The sequence below is a fragment of the Erpetoichthys calabaricus genome, chromosome 2 (assembly GCF_900747795.2).
Source record: "Erpetoichthys calabaricus chromosome 2, fErpCal1.3, whole genome shotgun sequence".
NCBI classification, from domain to species: domain Eukaryota; kingdom Metazoa; phylum Chordata; class Cladistia; order Polypteriformes; family Polypteridae; genus Erpetoichthys; species Erpetoichthys calabaricus.
Genome location: NC_041395.2, coordinates 204,168,658 through 204,195,035, shown reverse-complemented (window position 1 = coordinate 204,195,035; position 26,378 = coordinate 204,168,658). Strand labels below are relative to the sequence as shown.

Genomic DNA, 26,378 nt, shown 5'->3' with positions numbered 1-26,378 from the left:
ACACATGGAACTGCTCCAATTCTGCCATCACTGTGGCCTCTGATCAGCTCTAAACGCAGATGCAGGCATCTAGAGCAAAGTACCATGATGTGATCTATATTAAGAACATTTCTGGGTTCAATCTTGCCTTTCATACTTGAGAACATCCAGTTTATTTCTATACTTTTGCCATTTTTGTTACTAATCTGTTTGAGTGTTTCATGAAACATTAACCATGGCCAACGAAAAAAGAAAACTTTCAAACACTGAAACCGTGCATATTTCATCATAACCCGTCTGTCTGTCTCTAACCAATTTGTTGACTAAGTTGCTGCCCTTGATGAGTAACAAGGAAAAAGGGTGTTGGAGCTGTGATTGATAAGGTAAAAATAACTTACAGGCTCTTCATTTGGAGTCACCTGAAGCAAGAGGAACTATATACTCATTTTACTGTATATTCCATGATGGCTATGTGTTTGTGTTACCTCTTTACTTAAAGTAAATCACATGGTAAAGCTTTTCCTTTACTTACACTCTAGCACCTCTGAATTATATTACTGTAATAGTATAAGAATTATATTAACAGCTTTAAAAGTCCATGTTTGATTCAAAGCCTGCCAACAAGATCAAAACTAACTTTTAAAAGTGGTTGCCAAAACTGAAAATATTGTCGCCATTTTTAAGAGCCTAGCAGTTAAAATGCAATGCAAGTATATGTCTATTTAATAGTGAAACCGTGATGAAAAAGAATGTTTATAACATTTATTTCCAGAACTAATTTCTTGTTTAGTTGGTTTTACCTGCTAAATTAAAGCATTTTAATTTGAACTGTTATCAATCAAAAAGTCAAGACTGTCAACCCGTGATTACTGGTATATAAAGTACCACCAGTAGAGCAGTTCATTTTATATTGTTTACAGATCCTTCAACATGAATCCAACAAATCACTGCTTGCTTGCTCACTCCATTCCCTCTCCTTCAAATTTTGTCCTTCTGGATCTTTGTACTGATTCCTATCACAGAGAAACTTGCCATTGAACATGGAAGCCTTGGAGTGTGGGCCCTTCAATGTGACAAAGAATGTATCCTTCATATACTTAAAGTGCACTGTGATTCAAGCCTGCAATCTGTTTTACGGTCTTGTACATGTAATACTGCACACCAGTAAATGGAAAAAAGCCATCACCAAACCCAACAAAATTTAAAAAATGTTTTCCACCTTCTGACAGTGTTGCCATGATCGTCATCTTAAAAGCATAAAGCCCTGTATCACAAGAGCATAAGCAAAAGTATGGGGATTCCCTACTTGCAACAAAATCAGTCATTTTTAAGCACAATATTTTTATGGAGCAATTAGGGCTTGGTGATAATACAATAAGGATATTTATCGCAAAATTACTTTTCCTCAATAGAAATATAAGACTTGGTTGATACATGTTGACAGAATTCATTCCATCCACATTTTGACAGACAACACGGAAGGCCAGTGATATAAGGAGAATAGCGCCACGGTGAACCAATCATGTGGCTGGAATACATTTACAGCCATGTCAGTTGAGATTGACGTATACAGCAGTGAGCACAGGAGCAGCAGCACAGGTGCTAATGTTTGTATTACAGCAGCCATTAACACCAGTACATCAGGAGTGGCAGCAAGATAAAAGAGAAAGAACAGAATGAAAACTCAAAAAAAAAAAAATCAGTGTTACTGAAGAAGACACCCCAACAAACACAGCCTAAGGCTCAAAAGATGAACGACGTTGTTGAAAAGAAGGGTCAGAGAAATGTGGCAGTGTGGAGGTATTTTGGCTATTTAAGGTCTGACAAGAAGCAGAGTAGTGTGCACTGCAAATTGTGTTGAAAGCATGTTTCAAAGAAGACAGGTAATACCACTAATCTTTTGTACTGTCTGTAGCAGTCCCATCCTTTACTGCACGCACAATACTAGACTTTACAGTCCAAGTTCCAAGCAAGTGCTGCACTAATGGGGATTTCTTTTTCTTTGCCTTGGAGCACAAGATGACCACAATTGAATGAATATGTCAATTTTGTTTATGTTCTCCTTTACATTTGAAAGCCGCTTGAACTTGTACAGAGGAAATATACAGAATGTTTCTTGTCTATTTATCTGTGGGTTTGTTTCCCAACCATTTAAAACAGTTTGAATGTATATAAAGTATCAGGATGTTCTACTATTTTAGATATAACGGATAAAATGAGAAGTCAGGCAAAATGACAACTTTTATTGGCTATCTCAACAGATTACAATATACAAGGTTTTGTGGCAGCTTACATATTGTAATCTGTTCAGTAAACCAGTAAAACGTTTCATTTTGCCTGACTTCTCACTGAATCTATACAAAGGAAAACATACAGTATAGAGGTTAGTTTTTTGAGATTTTATTTTATATTAATACCCACTTTATTTATTTGATACTGACCAAAGACTTTACTTTGTATTCTCCTGTAAAACATGAAAGCTTAAGATTTTAGTTTTAAATTTAAGAGTTTAGAATTAAGATTTTATTTTATTTGGAGTTGACCAACAAAGTTATTGTGTTTTCCTGTAAACTTGAAATGTTAACAAAAACATGGAAAACTGGCTCTAGCATTTTTGCGTTTCTTTGAGGTAGTACATCTATTGACATTGTGAAACTGTGCTTTGGTGTTTATTGCAGATATTTGAAGCGTAAGCTGTCACTGCAGTTCACGTAATGGATCCCGTCTGCTCACTAAAAATAGACAGGCCTGTGGGCCCAGAACTATGAATTTTTTGTCAAAAAATAAAGCGAGAAAAAAATTTACAAACTTGGTGAGAGAGGAAAAATGATGTTCCAAGAAACTGTTGAAATGAGAAAAAAAGAGTCTATGAGAACAGATATTTGATAGAATGTATAAATGGTATGTTAGCTACAGAATCAAGCATCAAATGCTACTACCATGGGTCATACTATTCCTCTTTCACCAGTAAAGTGCTTATATCAAGAATTGCCAAACCAAAGTCTCGTTCATCAAACAAGCCATTAATGAGCCAATCCAAAGGACTCACAAGCAAAGATCTGAGGCCTACAAAGATGCTGAGAAGTTCTGTTGGTGCATGAATTGGAACGCTTCCATGTTCTGCTAGAACACAACTGTAAAAGAACAGCTCATATCTGTTACAACATTTAAAAACTGCAACTTTATTCTGGCATCCTTGAAATATGACTCAAACATACATGTGCGACTTTCTGGTGTACCCAACCTCATGGCTCCTGAAGGCAAATATTCACAACACAAAGTTAGCAAAGTTTCTGAAGATGAACAGCAAAAACAGAGCAGTTTACTAGTCAAAGATCAACTGTTGCTATGGAATGGTTGGTTGCAGAATTAAAGGAGAAAGACAAAAAAGAACAAGTATTGGATCTTTCAGAAGTCTGAAACTTACTACTGCGAGTTAGCACAAATAGCAGGAGATGGAACACCTCAGTCATTTCTCAGCAGATGAACCACATTTAAAGACAAACTTCAGTTGAAGATTGATGACATTTTGATGACATTTATAACTGTATCACTCTCAGACAACCAAGGAATGCACAATAGTTCCATGATCAAGATTGGTGTCTGAAGAAGAAGACCCCATTCACATTCCAAAATATCAGGCCAGCGAAGAATTCCTGGAAATGTTACATGTAACAATGACACTCAGGTCTGACATTGTCTCGCACCCTGCCTATAAAGGCTTTGTTGTCAATGAGGAGAACATGATATATTCAGTACCTGAAAGCGTTTTCATGTTTCTATGACTGATGTTAGGTGGACAGAGCTTGCTGGAAGAGGACCACTGATGATCCAAACCAGAAAGATGAGGATCCTCAGATGTTACAAGACAATGTGCACAACATCATTGGTATCAAACATCGGATACCAAAGCATCTCGGTGCTGGAACTGCACTACACCAGGCTACAAGATCTAAAGAACTTATGAATCTTTTCCACAATGCCGGACATATCATCAGCTACAAGAACATCCTGCAGGTGGAATCCTGATCCTGAAATGGGTGCTGTGGTCACATCTAAGTTTATTAATGGCTAATTTTTACACTTCACATATGACTATATCAATATCAATGATTTGAATTTTGATGGCAAGAACGGCTTTCATGTCACTCAGGTTGCTGCATGGCAAAGATATCTTTGAGCTGACACAGGGATGCATTTGCTGGAATCCTCCAAGAATAGCACTCTTTATGTACTGGATGTCCTGGGGGATAGTGTGTCTGCAGAAATTACTGAGTGAAAAGCACAGCCTACAACAGTTGCGGAAAAGGATTTGCTTCAGACAAATGATCTAACTGACCACGTTTGTGCTGATGCAGAAGCCTTCATATGCAAAGTCTACAAGGCTGACTCTGTTTCTGCTGACATTGCTAGGTCAATCCTCTTCGCTTAAGCTGACCTGTTGGAGACTCTGCCCCCAACACACAATACCCTATCATTCCACATCAAGAGGGCACACTACCTAGCATCAGTATGGCTACAGGCACACAAGCAACATCCTATACTACCTCCACCAGAATCTATGGGATGGAGAATCAAGAGTGGCACTCTTGTTCCTATCCTGACCTCTCTGCCTACAGTGCCTGAGTCATGCATCGAGATGACCACATGCAGTTGTACCACATAGTTCAAAAGAAAAAACTATAATTACAAGATGAAGCTGCCATGTACTGCTGCATATAAATGCAGGACAACTGGAGAAACTTGCAGAAATATGAATAAATTAACAGTTGCATCCTTCCCTTGACTGAATTAGTATTTATTGACTTCTTTCAGTGTTACACTGAATGGAAGAACTAGAATATGTGCAGACTTCAGGTGATTTGGAGACATAAATTGAAATCAGACAGAAGAATATAAAAACGATTGTGCAAACAAATAATAAATCATTGCCTTATGAATAAAAACACTCCTCAGACATATTAAACAGCATGGAAGTCTATGTGTTTTCACACTTTTTGTTTTTTGTTGTAAAACATACTACTTAAGTTGCATAAAGAAAGCAAGAATTGTGTTCAAAAAAGTATTTTTTATTGGAATTGTTGCAATAAACAGACTGTTTTCCATGTTTCAGCATACAACTTAATAATTTTTTCCTGTGAGACACCAATGTTGAATAATTAATCACTTCTCATCAAGAATGCACTATTGAACTTGACAAATTGACAAAATGAATTCAACATACCCAGTTCCTTCAGGAAAAAAAACACTTGTCAAGTAGGACTCACATTTGTCGAAAACTTTTAAACCATGACGATTTCACAGAAATGGGCACATAAATGATCCACATTGGTTGCAAAATGAAGAAAGAAAGCAAAATATATTTACTCAAAATCTGCATCAATGTTGAAATTAGTATGATAAAGATAAAGAACAAACTTGCTAAAAGGAAAACAACACACCTGTACCTGAAGAAAATAAAGAAACTATGGCAGCACACAGTGTAAAGAACGCTTCTGTGAAATCAGACAAGTATACTGCAAACTGGGATTAGGAAGACCTCCTATAAAGGGGTCGAATAAGTGCCCTGGTCTGGGCAAGTCAAACAGAAGTGGTAGTATAGAAACAGGTGTAAAGCAAATTACATCCATTTACACCTGTATAAACATGCATTGCAATCGGCTGGCACTTGGTCTATATTAAAAAAAGGTGTGTAAATGTGCAGGTGATGGATGGCACAGACCACATTTGTAAATGCTCAGAACCAGATAGAGATCACAGTGAACATGAGAGGAAAAGCAACATTTCCCATCCATGTACAACAATCAAGTCAGATGAAGTGGAAAGACAAAAGAGTCGTTTAGGGCAGTGGGAGCAGTCACATATATGCAAACTAAAAGCCAGCCCTGAAAACATATGAGCAAAGTAGCAACAGTGGAGTATGTCATGCTATATCCCGTACATAAGATTACAAAGCCACCTCTTCATATACACATATCACACACTGTATGTGTGTGATTGAATGACCAATGGGGAAGGGGCCCAAACCCCAATGCTGGACAGCCAATTGGACTGCATGATTTTGTTGCTTGGTTTGTTTGACTTAAGTTTGACTTAAGTCTATATCTCTAAATCTTAAACCATAGTTTAACTGGGCGTATCACGTAACATCACTTAAGTATATAATGTTCAATGACAACCTCAGCAATGGAGCGAGCTCTGGATGTCTGAAGCTAGATTCTACTGGGGTTACTGCTGTTTCATGAATCATCAATTTCACATCATTGATAGTCACCTATTGTGATAATTTTCCATTAATGCGCATTGAGTTGGCTTCAAGTCAACACTAGTCTGAAACACAGAAAAGAATAAATCAAAATAATAAAGACGTACCTTGTGCTGCACTAGCAGGTGTGTTTAGAAACCTAACTTTGTCCAACTTCCAGTAAGCTAGCTAATGCTACATCAATTGCCACTGCACTACAGCTAGTGGTTTACTGGAGTACAAATGGAATAACAATACTATTATGTGTATCAGTTTTGATATTCACAGTTTAACAGATATTATGTGATGTTACAGTGCCAGTCCTAGCTGATACATGGTTGGGGTATATTTATTGCCGCCATATACATCTCAGGACTTAAACTCAGCCACAGGGGATGCACAAACCAGTGTGTTTCTTCATGTCAGTCCCAAGCCCAGATAAATGGGGAGGGTTATGTCAGGAAGGGCATCTGGTGTAAAATTTTGCCAAATCAACACGCGGACAACAATACAAATATTCATACCAGATCGGTAGAGTCCTGGGTTAACAATGACCACCACCAGTACTGTTATTGGGCTGAAATAGGGCTACTGTTGGCCGAAGAAGAAGGAGAAGGGGTTGGGGGGTAACGTGTCCGGAGGCAGGAGGAGAGGAGAAAGGTAAAGAGAGTGGAACTGAGGGTTGGAACTTGGAATGTTGGCAGTATGACTGGTAAGGGGAGAGAGTTAGCCGATATGATGGAGAGAAGGAAGGTTAATATATTGTGCGTGCAAGAGACTAAATGAAAGGGGAGTAAGGCCAGGTGGATCGGAGGTGGATTCAAATTGTTCTATCATGGTGTGGTTAGGAGGAGAAATGGAGTAGGGGTTATTCTGAAGGAACAGTATGTCAAGAGTGTTCTGGAAGTGAAAGAGTGTAAGACAGAGTAATAATTATGAAGCTGGAAATTGGAGGTGTGATGATGAATGTCGTTAGTGTATATGCCCCACAAGTTGGGTTTGCAATGGATGAGAAAGATGATTTTTGGAGTAAGTTGGATGAAGTGATGAACAGTGTACCCAAGGGACAGAAAGAGGTGATTGGAGTGGATTTCAATGGACATGTTGGTGAAGGGAACAGATGAGACGAGGAGGTGATGGGTAGGTATGGTGTCAAGGAGAGGAATGAAGAAGGTCAGAGGATAGTGGATTTTGCCAAAAGGATGGACATGGCTGTGGTGAATACGTATTTTAAGAAGAGGGAGGAACATAGGGTGATGTACAAGAGTGGAGGAAGATGCACACAGGTAGATTACATCCTATGCAGAAGAGTCAATCTGAAGGAGATTGAAGACTGCAAAGTAGTGGCAGGGGAAAGTGTAGTTAAGCAGCATAGGATGGTGGTCTGTAGGATTGCGTTGGAGATTAAGAAGAGGAAGAGAGTGAGGGCAGAGCCAAGGATCAAATGGTGGAAGTTGAAAAAGGAAGACTGCAAGGTTGAATTTAGGGAGAAGGTGAGACAGGCACTGGGTGGCAGTGAAGAGTTACCAGACAGTTGAGAAACTACAGCAGATATAGTAAGGGTGACAGCAAGAAGGGTGCTTGGCGTGACATCTGGGCAGAGGAAGGAGGAAAAGGAAACCTGCTGGTGGAATGGGGAAGTACAGGAGAGTATACAGAAGAAGAGGATGGCAAAGAAGAAGTGGGATAGTCACAGACGTGCAGAAAGTAGACAAGAGTACAAGGAGATAAGGCGCAAGGTGAAGAGAGAGGTGGTGAAGGTTAAAGAAAAAGAGTATGATGAGTTATATGAGAGGTTGGACACTAAGGAGGGAGAAAAGGACCTGTACCGTTTGGCTAGACAGAAGGACCGAGCTGGGAAAGATGTGCAGCAGGTTAGGTTAATAAAAGATAAAGATGGAAACATACTCACAAGCGAGGAGAGTGTGTTGAGCAGATGGAAAGAGTACTTTGAGAGGCTTATGAATGAAGAGAACGAGAGAGAAAAAAGGTTGGATGATGTGGAGATAGTGAATCAAGAAATGTATTGGATTAGCAAGGAGGAAGTAAGAACAGCTATGAAGAGGATGAAAAATGGAAAAGCCATTGGTCCAGATGACATATCTGTGGAAGGTGTTTAGGAGAGATGGCAGTGGTGTTTTTAACCAGATTGTTTAATGGAATCTTGGAAAGTGAGAGGATGCCTGAGGTGTGGAGAAAAAGTGTACTGGTGCTGATATTTAAGAATAAGGGGGATAAAATTGATGAGCCACAGCATGAAGTTATGGGAAAGAGTAGTGGAAGCTAGGTTAAGAAGTAAAGTGATGATTGGTAAGCAGCAGTATGGTTTCATGCCAAGAAAGAGCACCACAGATGCGATGTTTGCTCTGAGGGTGTTGATGGAGAAGTTTAGAGAAGGCCAGAAGGAGTTGCATTACATCTTTGTGGACCTGGAGAAAGCATTTGACAGGGTGCTTCGAGAGGAGTTGTGGTATTGTATGAGGAAGTTGGTACTGGCAGAGAAGTATGTAAGAGTTGTACAAGTTATGTACGAGAGAAGTGTGACAGTGGTGAGGTCTCTGGTAGGAGTGATGGATGCATTCAAGGTGGAGGTGGGATTACATCAGGGATCGGCTCTGAGCCCTTTCTTATTTGCAATGGTGAGGGACACGTTGACAGATGAGATTAGACAGGAGTCCCCGTGGACTATGTTGTTTGCTGATGACATTGTGATCTGTAGCGATAGTAGGGAGCAGGTTGAGGAGACCCTGGAGAGGTGGAGATATGCTCTTGAGAGGAGAGGAATGAAGGTCAGTAGGAACAAGACAGAAAACGTGTGTAAATGAGAGGGAGGTCAGTGGAATGGTGAGGATGCAAGGAGTAGAGCTGGCGAAGGTGGATGAGTTTAAATACTTGGGATCAACAGTACAGAGTAATGGGGATTGTGGAAGAGAGGTGAAAAAGAGAGTGCAGGCAGGGTGGAGTGGGTGGAGAAGAGTGTCAGGAGTGATTTGTGACAGACGGATATCAGCAAGAGTGAAAGGGAAGGTCTACAGGACGGTAGTGAGACCAGCTATGTTGGAGACGGTGGCACTGACCAGAAAGCAGGAGACAGAGATGGAGGTAGCGGAGTTAAAGATGTTTAGATTTGCATTGGGTGTGATGAGGATGGACAGGATTAGAAATGAGTACATTAGAGGGTCAGCTCAAGTTGGATGGCTGGGAGACAAAGTCAGAGAGGCGAGATTGCGTTGGTTTGGAAATGTGCAGAGGAGAGATGCTGAGTATATTGGGAGAAGGATGCTGAGGATAGAGCTGCAAGGCAAGAGAAAAAGAGGAATGCCTAAGAGAAGGTTTATGGATGTGGTGAGAGAAGACATGCAGGTGATGGATGTAACAGAACAAGATGCAGAGGACAGAAAGATATGGAAGAAGATGATCCGCTGTGGCAACCCCTAACAGGAGCAGCTGAAAGAAGATGATATACAGTACATCTCAGGACTTATACACTTTGTTAATGGCTACTAATGTCAGTTGACATATGAAGTGCTTTGAGTGTTGTTGCATTGCGCAGGATATATTTGTAAATTTCATGAACACACAGGTAACTCTCTTGGTTATTAGTCAGTTATTGGTTGAATTGTGCAAAACACCACACGAGCAACACTGACATGCAAAAAAAGCAATTAGTTCAGGTTTACTTCAATTGTTGGTTAATTTTATTGGTAGCTAATACTACTAATTCAATTAATGTCTTATTGGTATCTGCTATCATAGGAAGAACAAAATGAAGTGTAGGAGATATATTTGCATGCCCATTTTTAAATGTCTAAATAGTCAACTTCATTTTGACCCTTACTGCATTATGTTTATTAAGCATGTTCAGTAATAGTATTAGTAATTTTTATGAGATTATTAGTTTTATATATTATTAGTAGTAGTTGTACTTTATATTATTATTCGTCGTAGTAGTAATAGTAGTCAAATTAGCTCAATTTATACAGCACTACATCCATGTGTCGCAATTCCCCAGAGGGTGATCTGGCACACAGGATCCTCACTGTTGAGGACCTGAGCAGATGGACCAGGCCAAGGGGGTGCCTATGTAACACTTGGCTGCAGCAGATATATGGTCATTTTTGGGAGTGTGGGACTGGACGAGTGTCTGCCTGGGGATTTACCAAAAGGGATCATGAGCCGTTTCATTGTGTGGTGGGTGAGGCAACGTGCTGTACCTGTGCATGCTCCCCAACCTGACCTAATGTTTGATTTGAACAGTTGGAGAAAATTTGATTCCATCCAACATTTAATATTCTCAAGGCATTGAAAAAGGGAAGTCATTGATAGTGATAGTAGTAGTATTAAAATTGATGATTTTGTTGTTGTATCACATGTCATAAGTGATACTTTGGCTGTATCAAATGACAAAGAAAAACAGCTCATGGATACCCTGGACCATTATTATTATTATTACTATTACTAGTACTACTAAACAACACTTTACTTAAAAAAGGTAACAAATCAATTCACTATTATCATCGCTATTAAATACCATTCAAGTCCAAATCTATTGGTTGCTCTTTCAGATTGTAATAGCCCTTCCACTTGCCAGTTTTTCAAAACTTAAGTTCATCAAGACATACCTGAGGTCATCAATGACACAACGTAACAAGCCACTTGGCTGTTATCAGTATGAACTCAGTCCTTGCACAGAAGCTGTCATGTGATGATCTCATAGATGACTTTGCTTCCATAAATGTAGATGTGCGCTGTTGCAACATGCAACAAAGAGACTGAAGAAAACCCCTAAATATTTACTTTCAAATTGTGATTATATAAAAAATAAAAGTATTATTTGATTTTAATAAGTTACAGTTACATATGTTTGTGACATGTGCTTATGTAATTATTGTTCAAATTAAAGCTGTGATAAGAAATATTAATGTAGTGTATTCATGGAAGATCAGGGGGTTAAGAAGATTCTACTTTGGGTTTGATGACGGGCAGCACTGTTGACTATCACATATTTGGCATTATACACTAAAGTTCTTCATGCCAGAGTGGCATGTCATTTTCTCTTCACTTTTGCTTGTCAGACTGTCATTTTCTATTCTGCCTACATTTTAGTTGCTGCTGTGCCAACTACTGTGCAGATAAGCTCGAACAGACACTGGAGACGGATTATAATGTCAGGTGTAAATATAAATTAAACAAAGAAAGAATCAATATATGAAATGCACGATAAAATTTCAATCCTTGCATATTTTATTCAAATACAAATAGCATTACTACAAATAACCAACTGTAAAATGTAAAACAGTAAATTACAGTTTCAGTAACACCGAAACAATGGATACTAAATGTACAGACCAATATATTTTTTACATTGTTAACCCATTAAAAATATATTCCTTTTCCTGTGAAAAACAGTAACCATGACAAAAAAACCCAAAACAACTAAATAATGCCATCAGAAAGGAAATCACATACCATCCATTTTACTACATCAGGCTATTTAAAGAAAAGTTGCTGTTTGTTGACTGTTTCTGGTTTGCTCTAATACACTGTCACATGGTGACCAAGCATATATATTTTGTAACTTTAAACAACTACCTTACATTAATTTAACTCAAAATGATCACATGTACTGGCCTTATGGAGCTGCTTCTTCAGTACTTTAAATTAATGTGCACCCAAAGTAAAATAAGTTTATGTGGTTACAACATTGATTAAGATAGTTGTCAGAACTTCAACATTTTCTTTTTTTGTTTTGCTTGGTACCACTTTCTAAATTTACATACAGTTATATTTGCATAAGCGAACAACCGCTTTTAATATATTGTTCCTTGTGACCTGAAAAACATTCATACAATGGGGGAAAAAAACAAACATATAGCAAACACCAACCCCAGTTTTTTCAGGTTATGGAAGCTGATTCATGGTGGGTTGCTTTCGATAAAGTGGCAAACCTAAGACATACCATACACCACAAAAGTAAACTTTTCTTCTCCACCAGAAAATGTGTCATACCTTTATTAAACATCGAATTCTTTTCAATGTATAAAATGACACAGCCTAACATTTTTTTTTTTTACCAAGAACTGTTGTTTTACTAATGTTAACTCTTTACTGGTCTCTGTTTCTGAGTGCAATTTTGATGGTTGACTTTTTTTTTTACAAGGTGAATTTCAGTTTACAGTAAAATGGTAATTTCTATTGTAATGTACTGCAGTTATTTACTGTATAATATAAAGCTTCAAAAAGATAAACCGTAAACATAAAAATATTTTACCATATTTTTGATCGAATATTTCTGGCAACCACAGTTGTCAGTTTTCTACAGTAAATTTTAAATTTTATTTTTTACAGTACACATTGGTAACTGCAACTTGTGTAAAGAAAAGATACTGTATATACGGTTTAACTTTTTGAAACTTAAAAATCGCGTTGACTAAAATCAAAGCATCAAAATCTGTTCCACTAGCAGCAGTACTTGACTACTAATTTAAATAAAGATCGTAAATGAAACGCGTGGTCCTTCGGGAACCCTTATTTAGCAAGATAATAAATGAATAATTACACTTTTACCAACTACAATAGTTTCACAGTAATACTTTTTAAATCAACACATTGTCTCTGATACGCAGGCCAGTAAAACGATCAGGTTAGGTAAAATATATATTTTTAAACTGAATAAACTTAATCTTTTATTGAAAAAAATTTCATTCAATCCAGTCCACATAATCTAAATATTTACCACTCTGACACAGAGGAATATAAAACAGAAAACGCATACTAGCAATCACTGTATGCAAAAATACTGCAGTTAACAACCACACGAAACAGAAATCACAGTACCAGCTACTTCGTCTTTATCTAAAATGAGAAATGGTGATTATCCCAATAGCGACTTATTCCATAGTCTTCGCAAATTAAAAAATATTCCAGACATCATCCAGACAGGCACTACTGTAATCGAAAAAAGCTCGTCTCGCCAGATTCTTCGTTAATTTTGACCACATTCACGTAGGGGAGCTGAGCATCCGCGTCTCCCGACAACCTTATTTCAAAAATCCCACCTTCTTCCTCTCGTTTCGTGATATACTGACGAAACGAGCAATTACTAAATGTTGATTTAGATCTAATCCAAAAAAAGTGTCCGAAAAGGTCTCCAAACTGATAAACTAATCAAAACAACCTTAGCACAGTACATTACCAAACAATTCAGCAAATCGTATTTGCCAGGGATAGTCCAAATCCCCCAGGCCACGCCCCCAAAGAAGGACTACGGTGGCCGTCATGGAACAGATTGCCTCGGCGATTCTATTACGTCAGTTTATTTATTTACTCAGAATAACTATAGAGATGGGGGTATTTTCCGTACGTCGCTTAAATCATCCGTGATCAGATGCCTCATCTTGGATGAGTTAATGCCAGTGAAACTCATCCGGGATAAGTCGGTTTTTCAAACGCAGCCGTGTAGTAGATTACAGCAGTCTAGCTGGATCTAATCATCCGAGCTGAGTGAAAAGCCCATAGCCTATATATTGAGTCTAGAAAACATGATCAGCAAGTCTTTGATAGGCTGTAACAAAATGACGAAAGAACGGGTGCATTTTTTTTTCACACAAGCAGAGCAAGACCTTTTATTCGAAGGACATGAAGAATTTCACGATTTAATATGCTCAAGGGGTAACACTGCAAAAACAGCCCAAACCAGAAAAGACGGCTGGCAAAAAGTGGCTGACAAATTAAATGCGTGTGCATTGTACTTACTGAGAGCAGCGTTTCATTTCCTATGTGTCAGATTAATTATTATTTGATATGTCATAATTCCAGATCAAACGTGAACACAAGGAGAACACGGGAACAGGTTAAAGTGAAGTACAAGAATATACTTCAAACTGGTATAGATAGATAGATAGATAGATAGATAGATAGATAGATAGATAGATAGATAGATAGATAGATAGATAGATAGATGAGCTGCTGAAAAGGCTGCCACTCTCGGCGGCGCCTGAGTCATCAATATATGGCGAATAACTATTTAAAGAATTGTTGACATAAAGAATCATATATAATGTAAAGAACATTAATTTTAAAGCTAATAAGAAGGCAGACAAGCAAAAAACAGGTGGAAGTCCACGCGGTCCAGACCTAACCCCTGCAGAAGAGTTGGCTCTCCAGCAAAATGCCCATCGCCCTGTTTCTGAGGGCATTCCAGGGGGAAGCTCCTCCTCAGAACCAGTGGCAGGATGCAGTGGTCACTTCATTTCAGGAGAAGGATGGTCATTGCATATATTTGTCCTCAATGTGTGCCATATGTTCCATATAGCCCTGTTTTTTTGTTGGGTCTGTTGCAGGGAATGTCATATCCCTTGAACATGTGTCTGACAAACGAGATATTGACAAAGGTCAAATATTTGGTGAAGACACTGTGTCTGATTATTCATCAGGAGGAGCGGTACATTTTCCAAATAATGTTTGATCAAACTCCACTCTGATCAGTCCCATGTGCCCCAATCACATTTGGAAATCCTGGGTAATGAGAATATTAGGCTGATTGTGAGATTCTTAATGGAACTGTTGGTGTTTTTGCCTGTGTATTACCTACCTGCAATGGCATGAAATGCCTCTTTTGTCTGTACACGCAGGTGTCCAGGAAACACTATGAAAACCTGAAGGAAATATTTCAGAGCCAAACAGACTTTAAGAATTGCCTGGCAAACTGCACTTTTAGTTAGATTTTCCGCATCGCCTACAGTATATAAAAAAAGTGCCGCTTGCAATAAACCTCAAAACAATGCATACTGTATGTGTGGTTGTGAGAGCCCGACTTCGCCAAGTTTGACTTCAAATATAAGGTGCTAATAAATCTTTGAGGTACAATATTCCCCCTCGGCTAAAGCGGTATCTTTCGAAAAGAATTTCCTCCGGGAGCAATAAAGGATCTTGCCGATCACGCAAAACCCTCTCTATATAAAATTCTCTTCTTATAATTTGAGTACCGATATCAATTGGTCGCTCATTCATGAACGGCAAAGTCATGACTGAATGAATCCCACGCACGGACACTGATTAAGTGTGTGAGCTAATCCTTGTTTACATAGAACAGACCAGGGGGGTATTTTTCGTACGTGGATTAGTCGTTTAGCCGGATGTAATTGTTGACAATTTGGCCTGATCCTGGGTCTGTCGGTTTTTCGAAACTCTTGCTGGAAGTGTTGTCATAGCAACACATCCTAATCCTCAAACCTACTCGGAGCAGGTTTGTTCTACGTAAACAAGGATTAGTTTACACACGTAATCAGTGACGGTGCGTGGAATATTTACCAGTTTTAAGTATATTCTTGTACTTCACTTTAACCTGTTCCCATGTTCTCCTTGTGCTCACGTTTGATCTGGAATTATGACATATTAAATAATAATTAATCTGACACATAGGAAATGAAACGCTGCATTCAGTAAGTACAATGCACACTACTTAGCGTTTAATTTGTCGGCCACTTTTTGCCAGCCGTCTTTTCTGGTTTGGGCTGCTTTTGCAGTGTTACCCCTTGTGCATATTAAATCTTGAAATTCTTCATGTCCTTCGAATAAAAGGTCTTGCTCCGCTTGTGTGTGAAAAAAAATGCGCCTGTTTTTTCGTCATTTTGTTACAGCCTATCAAAGACTTGCTGATCATGTGTTCTAGACTCAATATATATGGGCTTTTCACTCAGCGTGGGCGCGCGCATTCATCTCGTATGATTAGATCCAGCTAGACTAATCTAATACACGGTTGTGTTTGAAAAACCGACCTATCCCGGATGAGTGTCACCGGCATTAACTTTTCCAAGATGAGGCACCAGATCTCGGATGATTTAAGCAATGTACGAAAAATACCCCCCAGCTCTGAGCAGGTTTGAGGATTAGGATGTGTTGCTATGACAACACATCCAGCAAGAGTTTCGAAAATCCGATAGATCCAGAGGGGTATTTTCCGTACATCGTTTAAATCATCCGAGATCAGATGCCTCATCTTGGATGAGTTAATGCCTGTGAAACTCATCTGGGATAAGTTGGTTTTTCAAAAGCAGCCGTGTAGCAGATTAGTCTAGCTGGATCTAATCATCCGAGATAAATGCGCACGCCTGCGCTGATTGAAAAGCCCATATATATTGAGTCTAGAAAACATGATCAGCAAGTCTTTTGATAGGCTGTAACAAAATGACGAAAGAACGGGCGCATTTTTTTTCACACAAGCGGAGCAAGACCTTTCATTCGAAGGACATGAAGAATTTCAAGATTTAATATGCACAAGGGGTAACACTGCAAAAGCAGCCCAAACCAGAAAAGACGGCTGGCAAAAAGTGGCTGACAAATTAAATGCGTGTGCACTGTACTTACTGAGAGCAGCGTTTCATTTCCTATGTGTCAGATTAATTATTATTTAATATGTCATAATTCCAGATCAAACGTGAGCACAAGGAGAACATGGGAACAGGTTAAAGTGAAGTACAAGAATATACTTCAAACTGGTAAATATAGATAGATAGATAGATAGATAGATAGATAGATAGATAGATAGATAGATAGATAGATAGATAGATAGATAGATAGATAGATAGATAGATAGATAGATACTTTATTAATCCCAAGGGGAAATTCACAAAAAAAAAAAACGGAGCTGCTGAAAATATTGAAAATATTATATTGGTATATAACTATTTAAAGAATAGTTGACATAAAGAATCATATATAATGTAAAAGAACATTAATTTTAAAGCTAATAAGAAGGCAGACAAGCAAAAAACAGGTGGAGGTCCATGCAGTCCTAGAACTTGTGTCTGACCAACGAGATATTGACAAAGGTCAAATACTTGATGAAGACACTGTGTCTGATTATTCATCAGGAGGAGCGGTACATTTTCCAAATAATGTTTGATCAAACTCCACTATGATCTGTCCCATGTGCCCCAATCACATTTGGAAACCCTGGGTAATGAGAATGTTAGGCTGATTGTGAGATTCATTATGGATTGTTGGTGTTTTTACCTGTGTATTACCTACCTGCAATGACATGAAATGCCTCTTTTGTCTGCACATGCAGGTGTCCAGGAAACACAATGAAAACCCGAAGGAAATATTTCAGAGCCAAACAGACTTTACGAATTGCCTGGCAAACTACACTTTTAGTTAGATTTTCCGCATCGCCTACAGTATATAACAAAGTGCCGCTTGCAAAAAACCTCAAAGCAATGCCTACTGTCTGTGTGGTTGTGAGAGCCCGACTTCGCTGAGTTTGACTTAGAATATAAGGTCCTAATAAATTTTTGAGGTACAATATTCCCCCTTGGCTAAAGCGGTATCTTTTGAAAAGAATTTCTTCCGGGAGCAATAAAGGATCTTGCCGATCGCGCAAACCCCTCTCTATATGAAATTGTCTTCTTATAATTTGCGTACCGATATCAATTGATCACTCATTCATGAACGGCGAAACCATGACTGAATGAATTCCATGCATGGACACTGATTAAGTGTGTGAGCTTATCCTTGTTTACACAGAACAAACCTGCTCCGAACAGGTTTGAGGATTAGGATGTGTTGCTATGACAACACATCCAGCATGAGTTTCGAAAAACCGACAGATCCAGGATCAGGCCAAATCATCAACAATTACATCCGGCTAAACGAGTAATCCAAATACGAAAAATACCCCCATGGACGGCACAGAGACAAACAGAAGCAAGGTGAAACATATACAATCACAGAAACATTACCATTCTTATATTTTCTCTTAGATGCATTTTTATTACATTTTCTACAAAGTTCGCAATTGGTCAGTGAAGAAAACTGGCAGACCCCATAACCTGCTATTGCTGTCCTGCTGGGAGAAGCCTTGTTATCAGCCCTGCATTCGTGTTGCCACTCTTGTCTCTATTTAAATATGTAGAGGAGTTTAAAAAAATGAAAAAAAAAGAGAGAAATGGGAGAAATTAGGGCTGTCTTTCCATGTACCTTGGACAGCAATATAGACAGAGTGGTTGATGTTACTTTTAATTGCCCCTAAATTTAATACATTATTGTTAATTGTTTAAAGTGGACAACTCCAGACAGATTAATTCATGGAAGGATGTAACAGACCCTGAGCTTGTAAGTCAACTTGGATAAAGTTTTCGGTAAAATTTACAATGAAAGGATTTAAGTCAGAGATCTTTGAGGGGTCACCAATTCATAAATGACTACACCTAGAAAGGAAAGTGTGTTCTGATGTTGAATACATAAAGAACTTTACATAGCAGAAGAAAATGAAGCTGAATAACAGTAGGTGCAGATGAAAAAAATTAAAAAGAAGGAACAATAGCATAAACCGGGCAGTCACCCACTTTTGTAAGGCTGGTCCTGAGGTAGGACTAAAGCAGGAAGCCCTTGCAATCTGTGGTCTATTAATAAGTGAAGGATGTGAACCTGGAGGTATGCTCAATAGTTCCCAGTTGTGTGACTCTGCTATTCCAGTGGGCAGCACCTTAAAGGGCTGCTACTTTCACACAGCCGCTGAGTTGTAGCTGGATAAAGAACAGTTGGATGTTCTTGGAGTCCAAGTCATCTTTTGTGCTTGTGCCAATTGACAACCTTCAAAGTAAACTGCAAAAAAAAAAAGATTTGATTCCAAGATTCAATTGATCCTGCGGTGGGTTGGCACCCTGCCCTGGATTGGTTCCTGCCTTGTGCCCTGTGTTGGCTGGGATTGGCTCCAGCAGACCCCCGTGACCCTGTGTTCGGATTCAGCGGGTTGGAAAATGGATGGATGGATTCAATTGATCTTTCTTTTCCATTTTCTGCCGAATTTAATCCCCATGTATGCCCATAAAAATAAAGGTGTTAGAGTGGTTTTTGAGAGAGATGCAATAGGGGAACATTTTTTGGTTTTCAGAGGAAGCATCCACACAGAGGTTTCAGAAAACCTTTATTTAGATCTGTAACAATCCATTAACAAACATAAGTAGCTTCTACTAGATTTGTGAAATACCAGTGAGTTTCTGATTTTCAAAGGATTCTTGCTGCACGAGGTAACACAGGCTAAGTTCAGCTTTTCTTGATTTGTTTGTATCTTGCTAGGTAGACTACTACAGTTTATATTTCTGTTTTGTTCACATATTGAGTCTTTTCAAAGCTTAAAGAACCAGCTTCATATGCATAGAACTGTTCACAGAATTAAATGGTTCTTTGTCAAGCAATAGTTTTACGAAGTACCACACAATCCTGTAAAGTGTCAATTTTAGAACTATTATTTTAAGAGTATTGGCAAAAAAATGATATAACAGAACATCATAAATCTCACTTATGTCAGCTCAGCATTGACAGAGGTTAAAGCCAACCCTGGCAACATGGAGTACAAGACGGGGACCAGCCCTGGATGGGACAAACAGCTACAGTCCAAGTGAATTTATTTTTGTTTTGGCGCCAACAACGATTTCTTGTCACTTTCCTGGTCTGGTATCTGTCTGCATGGGGTTTGCATGTTCTAACTACGTCTGTGTGGATTTTTCTCCTTGCATTCTCCTTTCTGCCCTTTCATGCCAAGAATGTCACATTGCATACTGTGAATGTCCAGCCATCAGTCAATTAAAGTGTAGTCATGTCTGTCAACTGTTAGTTATGACTTTGTCCTTCACACTTCATGGATAAGCTCTGATAAGCCAGGACCCTGAAATTTGAGTAACTGTATGAAAAAAAATGGAGAACTGATTTGTATGAGACACATCAGATAGACTCAAAGCATATTTAGCTTCAAGGACTGAAGAGGTAATCCACATTAAGCCCACCTTTGGTGGAAGCCAACAACTCCCTGACTCTTTAATACACCCAGTGGTCCACATGGCTTCTCTCAAGCTCTGATTTTTCACGTCACCCCAGCTTTGGGCAAGGGATTTTTAGACACACATGGCACCCAGCAGGCATCAGCTCCCTCATCAGGTAACAATGTTTTCTTTAACTGCATTTAGTTGCCTAGATGGGGGTCCTGTGATGTGGCGTCACACCCTCAGCCCTGCTTATCAGTGTGCTCAGTTGCTGGCATAGCGGAGGCATCTTTGAAGTAGTGGTCTGTGTCAGCTGATAACACTGGGGGTGTGAAGTTTCAGGAAAGTAAAAACAGAAGTTTTACTTCAGTACGTTCACCCACTGCTACCTTCTGTGACACTTTTAAAATTAATGAGCACCTTGGAAATGCGGTAAGGAGTCTTCTCTTTGCTTTTAAGATATTAATAACAGGGACGGTACATGTGGTAAGTAGAGGAACAATTAGTTATTAGCTGGGTAGTGCAGGCCATCCGTATCTAAAGATTTGAAAGCCTAACAACCAGCAGTAGGGGTGGGTAAGGTGGCAATCAGATGGCAGGCCTCCACTTGCCTGCACAGGGAAGGAGTGTGATACACACATGCGCTGTGGGACAGGCTGTGCAGTCTTTAACTTTTAATGTTGTTCCACATCTGCACATCCTCAAGACATATAATGAAGCTTCCTCCTCAACAGTGTTTTGGCTTTGACATTGGAGTTTATCAGTGTTTATTTGCTCAGAAGCAGGATAATGTTCAAGACGGGCTAAACCTTGGAATGTTGTTTAATTGTTTTCAGTCTTGCTTATTTGTTTCCTCAATACTTACACTGAAGCAACTGTGTAAAATTCACAAATAGATTAATGACAGCTGACATTCTCAGATCACATAAGGCACAGTCTGGTAACAAAATGTCTCACCTCCACGCTAGCCTGCTCCACTGAGTGGTGGATACAAGACAGCTGAAAACCTAAGAGATTTTTCTTTCCCAACTTGAGTAAGGCATTGTAATTATAGAAAGCTCCCTCTAGTGGTCTAAAGGATGCACTGGATTCCTGAAAGGAGCACCATCAGGGAAGTGAAGCACTTAGGTGTAATAGATCAGTAGGGCTGTAATTGTTGTGCTTGTGAGAAAAATTAAATTTGATTTGATTTACTGTCATCTGTACAGAGTACAGTAAAATGTATACTTGCATGTGCTAATCTAAGAGAACCTCATTGCAGCTCTCTAGTACCATAATTAGAGAGAACAGCTATCTTACCTCAAACCTTCTCAGTCCTTTACTTGACAAACCTCTGAATATACTATAAACTATACTTTGTTTACAAGTATATTTGTATCAGCGTAAATAAAGGTAACAGAGATTTTCTTTGCTTTTCTGTCAGCTAACTTGTAAATTCCTGAAGTGCAAATGAAGTTGAAAGTTTACTCACACTAATTAGTGTTATTATAATACACATTAAATACATTTTTATTTATTTATTGTTTTTATTATTGTTATTTTGTGTATGCAACGCAGTAGATGAGTTATGTGACCACTATCTGTCGCATTTGTGATGACACCGGACTTCCAGTTTAAATATGACGGTGGTGCTGGTGGAATTCATCCCTAGGTTGAATAAACTAAAAAAAACTTTAGTGAGAGCTTTACTTCAAGTAGGCCTAGAACTATGCTTTGTTTTCGGTTCCGATCTATTTTTTGACTTTGTCTTGTTTCTGCTCATCTCTGAGTCTTTTGAATCACTCAAAATAATCCCTGGAGACTCTGTCTCCTAACAGGTGTATGTAGTCCATTTCAAATTACAAGCACAAAATAATAAAATTCACTATTTCAGACAAAATGTTGTTTACAAAGGCAGTTTGCGCCATGCCAATTAAGTGGACAAAGAAGAAATTACAAATGAAATGAGAGCTGTATTCTCATATACCCAGCATTAAGGTGTCAGCGATGATGTGTTACAGTAATCATGTTAAATGCTTGTCTAATCTGTATTTTCCATCCTTATGTCCTTTGTTCTGCAGAAGATATCTCTGTAAATTCTTGAACCTCCTGCCCATCACTCTCTACATTTTGTGGTTTACTGAGCTTGGATTTGGGATTGATGATGATGTTCCTGAGAAACCAAATGAAAACCAGGGCATCTACAATTCTCTAAATATTACAGAAATTCCAGAAACCCTCAAGCCACTCCTGACAGAAGTCTACTTTATTCAGACAGGTATTACAAACATCAGAGCTGGTGCCTTCAGGAACAATTTGAATCTTACATTAATCAACTTTGTCAGCAATCCAATAAATTCTGTGGATGTGAGGGCATTCGAAGGTCTTAGCATTATCACTGAGATTGCCATTTCAGGCTCTCACCTGACGTTCCTACCAGTGGGGGTATTCAGTGACACGAAAAACCTCAAAACTCTCAGTTTAAAAAGCAATCAGTTACAAAGGCTGGAAAAGGGACTCTTTGATGGCCTCACTAACCTGACAAACCTTCAGCTCCACACAAACAACATCACACAGTTACCTGAAGGACTGTTTAGTGACCTGGAGCATCTTACACGTCTCGGTCTGGCTAAGAACCGCATCAGGACCATTTCCAGAGAGCTCTTCAACAAACTTGGAAAGCTGCAGAAGTTGAGGCTGTACGAGAATGAGCTGGAAGACCTTCCTGATGGACTGTTTAAGGACATGCAAGAGCTCACTGAAATAGTTCTCCACTCCAACAGGATAAGGGCCCTGCCTGCCCATGCATTCTCGCACAACAGCATGCTGGAAAAGATATACCTGGAGAAGAATTCACTCACTGAATTGCCACATGGAATTTTCTTTCATCTTCCCAATTTGAAGACCCTAATGCTACACAGCAACCAGCTTGTTCAGCTTCCCAACGCTCTTTTTGGACAGATGCCCAAATTAACTGAACTTAGACTAAACCAAAATAATCTAAGTGCTCTTCCGCCGGGTATCTTCAGCAACTTAACATCTCTGACAAAGCTCTTTTTGTCCAATAATAAACTTACAGGACTACACACTGAAAGTTTTGCAGGTCTTCCTCAACTCACTGAACTTTATTTGCAGGAAAACAACCTGAAAAGTCTAAGCAGTGAAATCTTCAAAGGCATTCCCAAGCTAAAGATCCTCAATCTGACAAACAATCACCTGACTACTGTTCCAGCTGATTTATTTGACCCCCTTTCACAGGTCAACAGAGTTTTCATCGAGGGTAATCCATGGAATTGTGACTGTAACTTAATTGGACTATTCACTTGGATAAAAAATAGAAAGTTCTCCTCACCTGCAACCTGTGAAAGTCCGACGATTCTCCAAGGAAATCTGCTCACCTCCATAACTGTGGACCGATTTATTTGTCCACTCACAACTCCAATTTCTACAACCAGTTCAGTGAAGCCAACTACAGCATCAACAATTTATTCCCCTGCTCAAAGTACTTTACAGAGTACAGAGTCAATAACTCTGGCAAAAACAAGCACAACTACACAATCAATCACAACCTTCACAACTGTGCCCACTACTACACCAGTATGGACAACATCAACCAAACCAGAGACCACAGAGGTGACCTCTATCTTGACAACCCAGCCAACTACTACACCAATGTGGACAATGTCAACCAAACCAGAGACTACAGAGGTGACCTCTATCTTGACAACCCAGCCAACTACTACACCAATGTGGACAACGTCAACCAGCCCTGAGACCACAGAGGTGACCTCTATCTTGACAACTCAGCCAACTACTACACCAATGTGGACAATGTCAACCAAACCAGAGACTACAGAGATGACCTCTATCTTGACAACCCAGCCAACTACTACACCAATGTGGACAATGTCAACCAAACCAGAGACTACAGAGGTGACCTCTATCTTGACAACCCAGCCAACTACTACACCAATGTGGACAACGTCAACCAAACCAGAGACTACAGAGGTGACCTCTATATTTACAACTGAGCCAACTACTACACCAATGTGGACAACGTCAACCAGCCCAGAAACCACAGAGGTGACCTCTATCTTAACAACCCAGCCAACTACTACACCAATGTGGACTACGTCAACCAGCCCAGTGACCACAGAGTTGACCTCTATCTTGACAACCCTGCCATCCACTACACCAATATGGACAACATCAACCAAGCCAGTGACCACAGAGTTGACCTCTATTATGATAACCCAGCCAACTTCTACACCAATGTGGACAACATCAACCAGGACAGAGACCACAGAGTTGACCACCATCTTGACAACAGAGCCAACTGCTACACTGGTACGGACAACATCCACAATAGGAGAGACAACAGAGATGTCCACTATATTGACAACCTTACTTACTACTCCACTAGTCATAATGACATCACCTACAGCAGAGACAACAGAGACTACAACAATGATGACGTCCCCACCAACCACTACACCATTCTGGGTAACATCAACTAGGCCAGACACAAAAGAGGTGACCACTGTCACGACAAACTTGTTAACTACCACTCCAGTTTGGACACCAACATCATCAAAAACAACAGAAATTACAACTATTGTGGGAGCTCTACTCAATCCTTCTTCCTGGACCACATCAACAAGACCAGAGACAACAGAGATGACAACTCTCTTGACAACTATTTTAACAACATTTGCAACTACTAAACAAGTGTGGGCCAGCCACACCAAACTGGGTCCTACAAAGTTGCCAACCAGCACTGCAACCACACAAGTAGCAAGCACCATTACAGGGGCAAATGCATATGCCAGAACTATCAAGGATTTCACTGTCGGGCCCAGAGTTGTCTGTGAAGTCTCTCTGGTCTTTTATAATTTCATGCTATTCATAGAAATCTGCTGCATGGCAGTTCTGTTGAGATTTGTGGTTGTAGTTTATCGTGCCTGCCAGTTTAGGAATAAAAAGATGGCCAGTATCAGTCTGGTCCATTTCTCACACCGGAAGGAACCAGTTCTGCACATAGTAAATAGCACAACTCAGAATCCCTCCTTCACTCCATAGCAGCGGCAACAGAAGTGACATCTTTTTAAACCCTCACTTTATGTTTGATCAGTGTGGAAGAAGGCATGTGAACAATGGAACAGTGTATAAGGTGTTGGCACCAAGGCCCCAGAGTATCAGAGTTGAATGAAGTTGTTGAATACAGTTTTGAGTGTAGCAGACTGACAACTATGAGGAGGAGCTGAAGTAAAAACATGGTTGTTTGGAGACAATAAATTGATACTCTTGTGATATGTGGCCGGCTTGTCATTCCGGCCAATACCCCCAGGCCGCCAGGTGGAGCTTTCCCTGCAGCATGGACGTGCCCCGAGTTCCAGAAGGGACTTATGGACTATGTAGTTTTTATGCACAGCCCTGCTGGATGCCTTGGGGACCACCAGGAGTTGCTGTAGGGAAGCCCGTCGACTCTTATATGCCCTATAACCCGGAAGTACGTCATAATCCCAGGACAGGAGAAAACGGTGTACTTCTGGGGTGAAGAAAAGGACTGTTTACCCTGACCCGGAAGGAATAAGGACTTGTGGGTTGTGCCAGGAACCACTTCCGGGTCAGGGAGTATAAAGGACTATGGGAAAGCCCGGTACGCCGAGCTGAGCTGGGAGGTAGGGTGGCGACGTGTCTGGGAGTGGTGGTTAGTGTATTGATTATTGATTTGTTATATATGAGTGTTGTAGAGTATAGGGTGCTTGGTGCACATATTGGTCTAAATAAAAGTTATATTTGGACTTTTATATGGTGTCTGACGTCTGCTCAGAGGGTTCAAGGGGTCACAGAGACCTTAATCTTTCACACTCTGTGCATAGTTTCTGAACTGTACATTGGTAGTGTTATCAATAAAATATTGTCAGAATTTTTGAAAGCAGGATGCTGCCTTTTTAAATATGGATCACAGACCTCATTAGCAAGGACAATCTGCAAATACTAACTCATAACACTTTGAGTAGCTGTAGCACTCTATATATACAGATTTCCTTTGCCTTGGTGTAAAGATAAGGGCACACTGCCCACACAGCAGGTGGCACCCACGCTATTGTTTATCGTAATATGGTTTACATTTTCAGATTGTTTTCTTGACTTGTTTGCACAACTCTTATATACTTTACATATCTTGCTCAAAGTGACACAGAGGCCTACTTCCTTACATTTAGGTGTTCCCCTGGCAAATGGTACTAATGTGTTTCTACAGTATGTCACTGCATGATATGGGCATTCATCTTTCTTTGGTTAAGCTGGCAAAGTTGTCTCTGTATAGGCAACACACAGAGGACTTCAGGAAGGTTAGCATGTGATCTGTAGAAGCCATTGCACTCTTCAAAACAAACAAAGGCAAGTTG

At 39.6% G+C, this 26,378-nt stretch overlaps 1 protein-coding gene across 1 annotated transcript in view; it reads left to right on the top strand.

Annotated features, from left to right (window-relative positions):
- The window catches only part of LOC114645519 (uncharacterized), a 60,112-nt gene extending 34,226 nt beyond the window's left edge, over positions 1-25,886 (top strand). The window contains exons 6-8 of the mRNA XM_051922584.1: positions 22,047-23,748; positions 23,824-25,278; positions 25,848-25,886. Coding sequence (XP_051778544.1) covers positions 22,047-23,748; positions 23,824-25,044 — 2,923 coding nt within the window. The 3' untranslated portion in view covers positions 25,045-25,278; positions 25,848-25,886. The remainder of the gene's footprint in view (positions 1-22,046; positions 23,749-23,823; positions 25,279-25,847) is intronic.
- The last annotated feature ends 492 nt before the right edge of the window (positions 25,887-26,378 follow it).